The sequence below is a fragment of the Austrofundulus limnaeus genome, unplaced genomic scaffold (assembly GCF_001266775.1).
Source record: "Austrofundulus limnaeus strain Quisiro unplaced genomic scaffold, Austrofundulus_limnaeus-1.0 Scaffold3, whole genome shotgun sequence".
Taxonomy (NCBI): Eukaryota; Metazoa; Chordata; class Actinopteri; order Cyprinodontiformes; family Rivulidae; genus Austrofundulus; species Austrofundulus limnaeus.
This window is the reverse complement of record NW_013952405.1, coordinates 1,023,941-1,035,239: the sequence shown is the minus strand read 5'-3', so window position 1 is coordinate 1,035,239 and position 11,299 is coordinate 1,023,941. Positions and strand designations below refer to the sequence as shown.

The 11,299-nt window shown below is 38.7% G+C and overlaps 1 protein-coding gene across 1 annotated transcript in view; it reads right to left on the bottom strand.

Moving 5' to 3' along the window:
* Positions 1 to 765: 765 nt before the first annotated feature.
* Positions 766 to 11,299, bottom strand: part of LOC106523222 (sodium- and chloride-dependent taurine transporter) — a 23,525-nt gene continuing 12,991 nt past the window's right edge. Inside the window, exons 7-14 of the mRNA XM_014016592.1 lie at positions 10,485 to 10,588; positions 10,216 to 10,340; positions 8,320 to 8,432; positions 6,175 to 6,312; positions 5,626 to 5,728; positions 4,385 to 4,485; positions 4,050 to 4,220; positions 766 to 2,305 (exon numbers count right to left, since the gene is read on the bottom strand). Coding sequence (XP_013872046.1) covers positions 2,150 to 2,305; positions 4,050 to 4,220; positions 4,385 to 4,485; positions 5,626 to 5,728; positions 6,175 to 6,312; positions 8,320 to 8,432; positions 10,216 to 10,340; positions 10,485 to 10,588 — 1,011 coding nt within the window. The 3' untranslated portion in view covers positions 766 to 2,149. The remainder of the gene's footprint in view (positions 2,306 to 4,049; positions 4,221 to 4,384; positions 4,486 to 5,625; positions 5,729 to 6,174; positions 6,313 to 8,319; positions 8,433 to 10,215; positions 10,341 to 10,484; positions 10,589 to 11,299) is intronic.

Below are 11,299 nucleotides of genomic sequence, written 5' to 3'. Positions count from 1 at the left end.
GGCTTGAACTACTTCAGTTGGTGTGCAATGAATCTAAAATATATGAAAGTTTAATGTTTATCAGTACATTACAGAAAATAATGAACTTTATCACAATATTCTAGTTTTTTGAGAAGGACCTGTATGTGCTGATGACTAAAATATTTTTGGTAATCACTACCAGTTGTGGTTAAACAAAACTTGCATGAAGCATTGAGTAAGAATTTAACAGAAATGCCAAAATCGACAGTTTTTTTTTTCATGGAAAAAGGCAGCAAAATTAGACTTTAACTTCAGATTTATGTAGAGGAGGTCCTGTTGGCACACCCACAAGGATTGTGCAATCAGTTTATTTCATGGAGCTTACCAGATGACAGTTTTTACTAGAATAATAATAAAAAAAACATTTCAATGACAAAGCAATGAAAAGACTAAACTCTATTAAATTCAACAGAAGCATGATCTCTCCACTGCTAATGGAATTGGACCAAATCAAAGCATTGGCGTCTGTGTGAAGCAAGAAGCCAGCCTGTAACTCATCACACCTCAGAGGAAACAAGCAGCTGTCTCGACATTAAACAGATGAGAGCTAAAATAAAACTTTTCAGAGGGTGACGACAGGTGCTGCAGCAGTGTAACATCAAATCCAGAGCAGGGCATAACATCATCATGAAGCAGACAAAATAGAAGAAATCTAAAACCAACTGTTTTGTGACAAATGTCATGGCTTGAAATGGACATTTCCATGAGTCTTTTAAGGAAAAAAAACAAACGACACCACAAAAATCCAAGAAAAAATAAAAGTTTATTTCATCTATACAGAAATGATGCAAGGTGCATCTCGAAGGGGGATTACTGTGAAGCAAAACAAATACTTTGGTACATTTAATTTTTCGAATAAGCAGCAGCTCCTACACATTTTAGGAAAATAGTCTCTTTAGAGTTTAGAATCAGCTTTGTAAGCTGGTATTTCAAAATAGTTAATGTTTTCTAAAAGGTCTATTTCTGACGCCATTGCACAGCCTTAAATTTTAAAACAATGAACATCTAATTATGAGCTTTCTTTAGTGAATCGGCGATGCTTTTAAATGATGTACAGTAAAAAAAAAAGATTAGAAAAAGGCATAAGTGATTCATAAAACAATTCAAATTCTACAACACAAACATGATCCAGTTGTTCTGTAGAACGCCCCCTACTACTGAGATGAGCAAAAACAAAAGGATAAAGTTGCTGGGTTTAGAAAAAAAGTAACATATTTAAGTGCTGTCTTTACAAATCCCACTAACAAAAAAAAATATTGTATTTGATGTCTGCTTTGCCTTTTAGTCTTAACCAGAGAAGTAACTAGATGCTAAAGTTTGCAAAATCAAAACATCAGAAGCTAAAATGATTCCGTCCTGAAATGAGTTGCAGAATAAGTGCAAGAATCTTGCACAATAAGAACAAACACTACAATAAAGGTAAAATGACATATAAAGTGCAAAGAGAGGTTCCAATAAATGCACTGGGGCTGGCTGTGGTAGTCACAGAGGCAGTGTGTGAGTACGCTAAAATGCCTCGTCCCTTTTACCCTTACCCTTTTTCTTTAAGCTCTTTATCAAATTTTTGTCTACACAGCTTTTTTTTTATATTTATTTATTTCTCGCAACAACTAACCGAGGCCATTTGATGTGTAACGTGAAAGATGTCCAATAAGATTAGCGATATTCACTCTGTGTTGCCCTTTATTGCTTTTTAAATGGAGATGCATTTATTTTTCCTGTGGCTTAAAAGAAAAATTAGGAATTAAAAAGGGCAACAAGATCATTAGGTCAATTTTTTTTTGTTTGTTTGTTTTTAGGTAATTACCCATTTATTCCCATTAAAACAAAACACAATTTCCCCAACAATCTCTCTGGAATCAACAGAAAAATAGTAAACATTAAAAAAAAAATTCTCAAAATACTGCCCAAACCAAGATCAGTGCCAACTACAGTGACAATTGTAACATCAACAATATCAGTATAGTAAAAAAAAGAATTACAATATATAAATTTATATATATATCTTAATAAAAATCAAACCAGAGTTTCTCTAACATGACTATATTGAACAATGTAAACCTACCCTTATCAAAGTTAGCAAATATAACAGTAAGCACATCAGTCGAATTCCTCTCACAGAGAGCGCTCACATCATTGTTTCTATAATGGTGTGGGTGGGCTTGATCAAGCCATTGTTCCCGTTTGGGTCCAGGGGCTGTGTCAGCTCGCTGCACTTCAGACTGTACTCTTTCGGGCGAGAGCTCACGTCTGACTTTGCCGGAGCTGCCACTGCTTTGATTCTCTGAGGGGGGAAAAGAGAGGACTTTATTAGGATAAATGTTTGTCAGGAAAGGGGCTCGTTTGAGGCTTAGAATGACAGGGATCAGGCTTTACACAGTAAATGTTTGTGTTGTGTGTGATGTAGGTCAGTCAAAAAATGACCGACTCACGTTAAAAGTTTAGTTTGAAGGTAGCATAAGACAATGCAAAACATAAATAAAAATCAATCCCAACTCATCTAAACTCATTCACTTGGCTGTCTCGGTGCTTCAGCAGACTTAAACCTATGATAAACTATAAACAATGAAGTGATGCCAACTTTTCTCTTAAAGAGTGGTGACGCTAGCCCAACAATCTGCTTAAAAGCTAATCTATAAACTGAATATAAAAGTTTCACATAGACTGCAAACCTGAAAAGCTTAGCCAACAAATGAGGGTTTTAAACTGGGCAACAACTCAACCAGTGACTTCTCTAGTTGTAAAAATCAATAAGAATAACGTGGTTTGTTTTCTAAGTCAGAGGTCTTTAATGATAGAGTTGTGAAATTATTTTAAATTTTATTTTGTACCATGAATCAAACATGAAGCAAGTTGATAAATTGAGGCATAAAATAATGTGTTTTGGTCAGAAATGCACACATTCAGTGAGCACACCAGCTGAACTCTGCTTCACTCACAACCAGACCCTCCGTGTGTTCTGCAAAGAGAAGGACCCAAACGTCCTGGACAGGTAATGTTTGCTCTGTCAGGTTCACACTGGCTGAGAGCCTATGAAAGCTTTTGTAAAGTTTTGCAATTTTTCTATAACATTTCAGTACAACCTGCAGAATATATACACAATGACACACACACACACACACACAGACACAAACACACACAATTATATAGGGGGCCTTTTCTTTGTCTCTCCATCAGATTAGGGCTCCCAGACTGAAGAATGTTGAAGATCCCTGGTCTAAGTAATTACTTGTAAGTCTTCTTTAACAAAATATGTTTTTTTAAACTATATTATTATGTCAACTATGGTAAATCAAACAAAACAGGGATCATTTTTGTTCTGAGCTGCCTTATTTTGGTAAATAAAAACCCTTCCTTAAATTTGTTGGCCTTGCCTATTTTAATTCTAATATGGTCCAAATAAACAAACAAAAGTTGTAAAGATCAAAATACGTTTATCATGATTTTAACGCTATAGTCCTCAAACCACTGTGGCATTATATTAATACATTAGATGAAAAGCTTTGATTGTCCAATTATTAGCACCTCGTACTAAATGAAATAGATTTACTAGCAAATGAACATTTTGGCTTTGAAAATAAAATGAGCAAGTATAAAAATTACGACTATATGGACGATTCGAGGCATTTCTACAGGATATTTGCAGTTAGCTGTTGTCAGGAGAACTGGTGTTTTGGGTAGTTACTGGTTTGCTTCTGTTGCATAAACAATCAAAAAAGCTAATATAGGTGAAAAAGCTGAACAGGTCTATTTAAAGTTGGAGTTTACGCAACATTAGGTTGTGTTATTGCCTCGTGGTGTATGTAGGTGTTTATTTCTGCTTACTGCCTGCTGACTTACTGCTGGAAAGCTACTGTATCCTTACTGTGGTTAGTCATTATTTTTTTCAGAAAATAGACACTTCCTGGTGAGATGCAGCACTTAGCTGTTATTAACTGAGGTGTAGCCAGCATGCGCTAAGGTGGTTTATAATAGATACTGGTGAAGACCTTCTTGGTTTCAAGTTCGAACTTTGTGTGTCAGCTCACCTCAATCAGAGGTCCCTCAGACTGCAGGATCTTGATGACCATCACCATGGGGATGCAGATCATGGAGGTCAAAGCCAAACACCAACCCAGACCAACTGCCCATTCAGGATACTCATAAACCTTGTTGTAGGTCAAGGGCTTGTACTTCACCAGAGAGAAAATGAAGCAGCCCTGAAAAAGCAAAACGCACGCCACATTTAGTACAAGTTCTGCAATACTTCCCGTGACCTGGAAGATTCAGCTATTACCATTTGTCACATGTCTTCAATGACAACCCCCCCCCCCACACACACACACACACACAGCCATCCCAATAAAGAAACACTTGCTCTCACCATGCAGAGGACAGGAGTGATTATGGTCCAGCTCCATTTCATCCATGGGTTTGGTCTGTAGCCAATCATATCCTCAACTGCGTCATAGAAATTGTCAGCTCCTATCCAACACAAGCAGACAAAAAAGGTGAGGACATGCAGTTTGTTTCAGCCAAAGGAGACACTATTTGTTCCTACTGAACGTTGTTTCTTCCAACAACCCGCCTGCCGGGATTATTCGTGATGTTTACCATAAACTGCAGCACATTTTTCCACTGGGTCACCTTCTGTGTTTTCCACAAACAGTCATGGCTTCATCTTAGTAGCTAAAAGGTCGTCCTTCCTGGCTGACTGCTGACTGAAGTCACCGATTGTAGTATGGGACAAACTTATGAATCATTTTTTATTGCTCTATATCTTTGTACTTTGATTTTTTTCTGTTCTTTCTAAGGACTCATTTGTGAAGGTTCCAATGAATGAACGAATAAAGATCACAGGAATGGACACAACCGGATACACTGTGAAAAGAAAAGAACAGCTACAAAAATTTATGAGCCTAATTCGCAGAATAATGCATGGACAACCTGAGAAAATCAACTCACATCTTGGGACTCTGCCTCATGCCTATAAGCATTAAAAGGTTTAGTTATAATGTAATGACTAATATTGTTTGTTTGGACATTTGTCCTGTTTTTCCCCCCTTTGGGTATTTACATTCACAAGCCATGTCAAAATAAAGGTCAAAAACATACTTTAAAAAAGTCAAAAACTGAATTAAACCCATACTGGTAATTTAAATGCAATAAATGATTACAGATTAGTGAAAAACACTTTTCAAGCTGAAGTCCGGCCCTGTTTTCACCCGCTTAGCTCCAAAGTTGGAAGGCAGTAATGTCAGGAACAGAGCTTCCATTCAACAAGACAAAGTCACTGAAAAGAGACTCTGTGTGGTTTAACCACAACAACATTACACACACTGTGCAGCATTGCTTTTATGGCATTTTCCCTTTCAGACAGGTTTTGTTTGTGCTAATCACAGGAGGAGACATTCTGCTGGGAGGCGACTCCGGAGGGCCAATCACCACCAAACGGGGGGGGGGTTCATTCTGTTTTCCTCCGAGCCTGAACACAAACCCGCAGTAAAACTTATTTATTACAGACGTGTAAAACACCCTCAACCTTTGAGAAATCCTTCCGGTCTTTTTATGTAACTCCTGTGAATCATTAATTGGGATGATATGGATTGGGTCATTTCCACTTACCATAAACCCAGGCTACAGCAATGCATTCAAAGAATGCAACCCACAGAAGGCACACACCACTGGCTGCATAGTAGTCAAAGAGCTGGAACACATACATGCCACCCTGGAAAAATACAAAGGGCAAAAACACGACTTAATTCGTCCTTCGATGTGCGGGGCAAGATTAAAAAACAGGCACAGGGATTAAAAGAGGGGCTAAATAAAGCAGAAGAAGGGCAGGAACAGTGAAAGTAGGACACAAGAATACTGGCACCTAATCAATAAAGACAGAGTTCAACAGGTGGTGAGATGTCACTGAAGCCTGGTGAACTGCTGAATGGAAAACAGCGCTCCAAAATTTTCCATTCACGCAGGTTGGTTGTGACTAACGGATGTTGTCGGAAGCCATTTTTAGCTGCAACAACGCTGCAGCAAACAGGCACGTGGAACGCTCTTAGCATTATCTCTGCTGTTGATCCAAATAGAGAGTCTCTTTTTTTTTCTTTTCCTTTTCTGAAAGCAGCAAGAAGAGAGAGCAGCGACTCCACAAAGTGAACTGAAGTGACTTACTTTCGTCACCATGGCGAGTCCCAGGAGATAGCTTATGAAACACATAGTTGCAATGAAAATCTCTCTGCGGTAACCCTTCCTGAGAACAGATGGGTAGAGATCCACAATAGAGGTGATCTGTCCTTCCACTTCAACAAACTGGGGAGGAAAAGAAGTGACATTTAACATCTCAGAGCAGTGTGAAGGCCATGGCTAATCTGGCGCCTTAGGCAGGATTTCAAGTGGTTTCCCTTGTGCGATTTTTTTAAAAATCTCACTGCTAAATTACATAGTTTTTTTCTTTATATTTTGACATTATTTTTAGAAACCAGGTTGTCTGTTTAAAATAGTTAACAATATAATTCACTGGAAACAAAATCCAGACATTTACATCAGATCTGCCAACATCTGCTGACAGCAACAAGAAACACCTGTTCATGGTAACGAGCAGCTGTGGAGTGACGCAGTTCTAGGGGGGGCAGAGGTATACTCCCCTAGAAAATTTAGTAAAAGGTCAACTGAAAACTTTGAATTTTCGAATCATTTGAAGAGCATTTTACTAAATTCCTGGGATTAATAAAACAACATAAAATCAGTGTTTTGTGAAGGCAGAACATTGAAAACCAAACTTCAATCTGAACTTTATCTCATACCATAACTGAAACCTCCATTATCCTTTCTATTTTACTTTTACTTTAATTTCCTCTACACTCCTCATGTAGTAACAAATGCTTAGAAACTCAGAGAACAAGTTACCTTCACAAACCAATGACAGACTAAATCAACTATATAATGATAAAGTTATGAAATTTATTTTTTTCGTCCTGTTTGTGGCGCCCCTTAGATGGACAGTGACCTTAGCAGGGCTGACCTTGTGCTGATCCATAAAAGTTCAAATCTTTTGTGGATGGTTGTTGATTTCTTCCACAGCAAGCAAACTCCCAGGAAAGATTGGGCAACTGTTTTACACCAGAGGCCATTTTTGATGCAACCTGGGCTTGAACCTTCAGCCTCAGGATTACAAGACCGTGGCACTGACCACTGAGCTACCACTGCCATAGTGTTGGACAGTTATTTGAACTGTAGTGTATTTCTGATTTGTTTGATGAGCCAAGAGTTAATTTGAAGAAGGTCATAAGTTGATTGCCCATCAGTCTGTAAACGTTCATGGTGGTTCATGCAAATGCTATTTGAAAAACTTTTACACCACGGTCAGTTTCCTTTCCATGAATTTTCCAATGGAAATATTAAGTGACCACAACGTGCACCAGTAGTGTTTAAGTAGTAGTAGTGTTTGCTACTATGTGTGCTTGCTTACTTATACCCACAGAATTCAAAATAAATAACCACATACTGTAAAAATGATGGCAGTGTAAATGTTTATCCAATGCCATTCAGATAAACTGCAATAAAACTTTTGTAATTTTCCATCCAAGGATTAATCTACAACAGGTAAGATATTAATTGTTTATAACAGAACTCCATGTAAAAATTATTTTAACCATCCCTCTAAAAAACATTTTTTCATGCAATAAAAAAATAAATTTACCTTTGTTCCACTGCCACCACATAAAAGTGACGCTAACGATACATAACTTTCAGGTCAACAAATCTGCGTGACATTTACGCTTGAGAAATGCATCCACACACAAACACACACTGCCCTCATTTTCCTCATGGAAATAGCCTCACTTGCATGAACATTTACATGCACTCAAATTTAGGTTGTCGGCCTGCTCTTGCTCCTGGCTGGGATGGGAAGCTGGCCATGTGCAGGGCTGACTTAGTACGAGAGTAGAATTACACTTGGAAGCTGGAAATGTGATAGTGCTGAAGCATCCCACGGGCGCAGATTTGCGTTTTGTCAACTTAGATTATCTCGTCTTAATCAAAGCTCCGCCTCGTATCAAAGGTGGGCAGCTCGGATTAGGGCTATCGTAATGACTTTGACAAAACAAATGTTTGGCAGACGCTCATCAGTTTCTAAAAAGGATTCATTTGTGGCCATTAAACCTGCTTTAATCCTCACACATTGTGGTAGTAAAATGGCTTTGTGGGGACAGATTGCTGTTAACATCTGTCAGTAATCTGAAACCTGTAGTGTGTTAGAGGTGGATCAGGGACACACTGTGTGGGGAGTTTCAGAGTTTGCACAGAAGCACTGACCTGACTGTCCAGGCCCAGAAGCAGCAGCATGATGAAGAAGAGGATGGCCCACAGGGTTGGCAGCGGCATCATGGACACGGCTTTAGGGTAGGCAATGAAGGCCAATCCAGGACCTGGAGAGAGAACAGAGAGGGGGGACGGGGAGAAGGGGACGAGGACATGATTAGCACGTCTATCTGGTTTCAGGTTGGACGACAAACACAAGAGGCTCTATAAAAATATGTCTAGTAAATCTAATGAGGTGTATTAGAGCCAAAAAACAAAGATACAAAACCATTTTATCTTTACATTATGTTAGCCATGATTATTAGAGACTATAACAGAATTAAATCTTGCATAAATGTGCCTTGTATTTGTTAAAATACAGAACAAGCATAAATAACAAACTTTAAAAAGTACATAACAACATATGTATAACATTATTCAACATTTCTACAGCACATGTTTTCTGTTAATGCATCAGGGAAATATCTTGACATGTCACAGGAGTTTCTGTCACTTCCTTCTGCTCAGCCTCACAGAGCCACTGTTTGAATTTGAACTTTACCAAATCAAGTGCATTCACATCTGTAAAATGCTTTGCTTATTTCTGTACTTACTGTGTCCGATGAAACCAATTTAAAACATTTCTAAACAAACCACTTCAACAGGATATGATAAATGCATCAGACAGTGCCAGCAATTGAACCTCAGTTGCACAGTTGAGCAAAATCAAGTAATTAGTGCACAAAAATAATAACACCTTTAAATGTCTTCATTTTGTTGATGTAAAATGTGTCTCTGTGTTATTGTAAGCCATTGATAAATTGCTGTTGGTACAATAAAATGTGACTTAATGTCTTAAGATAGCAATTGTGATCATAATCAGGCAAATTTCAGCTCAAAGTTCACAAAAATAAAAACATGAAAACACACAAAAACAGCAACAAAAACAACACCATATTGACAGGACTGGGTTTATACAGTGCAGTGCTGCTGGTCAGAAATGTTTCCTCAGGCGGAAAATTCACATGTACACTTTAAAGCCAATGTTTAGCAATGTGGTTCTGTGAAAAGATTCCAACTAATCAAGATCTTACCTGTTGTAGATAGTACTTTGATTTACCTTGATTTAAAAATAATAATAATAATAATATTTAACACTGACCAGACTGACGAGGCGACAGCTAGGTCAAGCTAAGCAGAGGCTGAATGGGATTTCTGTTGTTTGAAACAATTTCAGGCTTAAAAGTTATACTTCAAGCCAATGTTATTTTATGCAATACAGTGTAATGCAAAACTGATAGCAATTAGTCTAGTTTTATTTAAAAAATGCATTAACCCATGGTGAAATTTGAAATGCTCAAATTAGCCATTAGCTCATCAGTCAGGTCAGAGTTAAGTCTGTTTATCCAAACTGAGACTGCTCAAAGACCTATCACAACAGGTCAAATAATAATCGCTCATAACCTTTCTACAGAACTGCACATCAAAATGTTTCCATCCCCCATAAATACAATACATCCAGCCAATCTTCTTAGCACTGTCCACTGCTCAGAAGGACGCAGCACTGTGAAACTATATGAGCGGGTTAAATGTGGAACACGTTAGTGAAGACCCAAAACTTGAGCTTCTTTGCTAAAACACACAGCATTTGATCAATGAAAGGAAGCCTGTCCATTGAAACTGGGATAACATGTTTCAGACTCTTTTCTGAGGGTTTTTTTTTTCAAGGAGTGTGCAATTGCCGATACTTTTCATTTTGTCCCGTACCTTACTTACGTTTCTTATCGTCTGTAAACTCTAAAAAAATTTTACATTTCCAATTGTGTCTTTTCTTTTTTTCTTTCTTTTTTTTTTCTTTTTTGGACAGCAGTGCCCACCATCACTGCTGCCATCACCTTGGGACCCTCGTACCTGACTCTGCCACATCGGCAATGTCCACCCCTTGCTCTTGTGCCATGAAGCCCAGGACGGAAAATATTGCGAAGCCAGACACAAAACTGGTACCGCTGTTGAGGCCTCCCAGCAGCAAACAGTCCCTATGTCACACATATGTCATGGAGGTTGTTAATGAACACAGGTGGAACCGAAGTTCCCATTTTCTTTTTCACACAACCGTCTCTGACACGAGTTGCTGTCACTATTACAGTCCCCAGTCCTCCCCCACAAGAAAAAAACCTCACCTGTAGCAGTTGTACTTGTATTTGTTGTAGCTCCCCAGCGAGGTCATGGCTCCCAGACAAATTGCATAGGAGAAGAAAATCTGGGTTCCTGCATCGATCCAAACCTGAGGAGGCAGAAATATTCACTGTCATCAAAATGAGCTGGAAATTAAGCTTGAGATTATTTTAGCGATCCAGATGGGAGTCGTGGACAGTGTTGCCAGGTGTACGATAATTATCGTATTTGTACGATAATTTGGCCCTCTGTACGATGTACGATCAATAATCCCAAAAATCCCATAATGTACGATAATTTGACCGCTCCAATGTGTGACGTAATCGACCCGACACGCTGCTCGCTGACATGAGAGGTGGCGGGTTGTGGAACACAGCGGTGATGATTTAGCGACTTCCTCACTATATTTACAGAGTTTTCAGACCCTCTAGAGACTGTTATTCAGAAAAGAAACTAGTGAAAATCTAGCGACTCTTTTTCTGGTGTTATTGAGACTGAGAGACTCTGCCGTGAACACATTTCTCCATTGTGCTGCTGAGAGCTCCTCCTCCCCGGTCCCAGAGCACCGACAGGAGGCTTCTTCACGCTGCGTCTCTCCCTGCTGCAGGTAGATATCATCCCATCCAGACATGATGCTGACTGATCCATGATGGGATGTTAATAAAAACATTTCTATGGTTAAAATAGATCCCTTTGCCGGCCCCAATAGAAAGGAGGGTTAGAGCTGTGACAGTAAAATAAAAAAAAAAATACATATATTAATCTATCTAGGAGGAACAGAAGAAACTTTTTTTGTTCTCTTGACAAAGCCTACTACTGT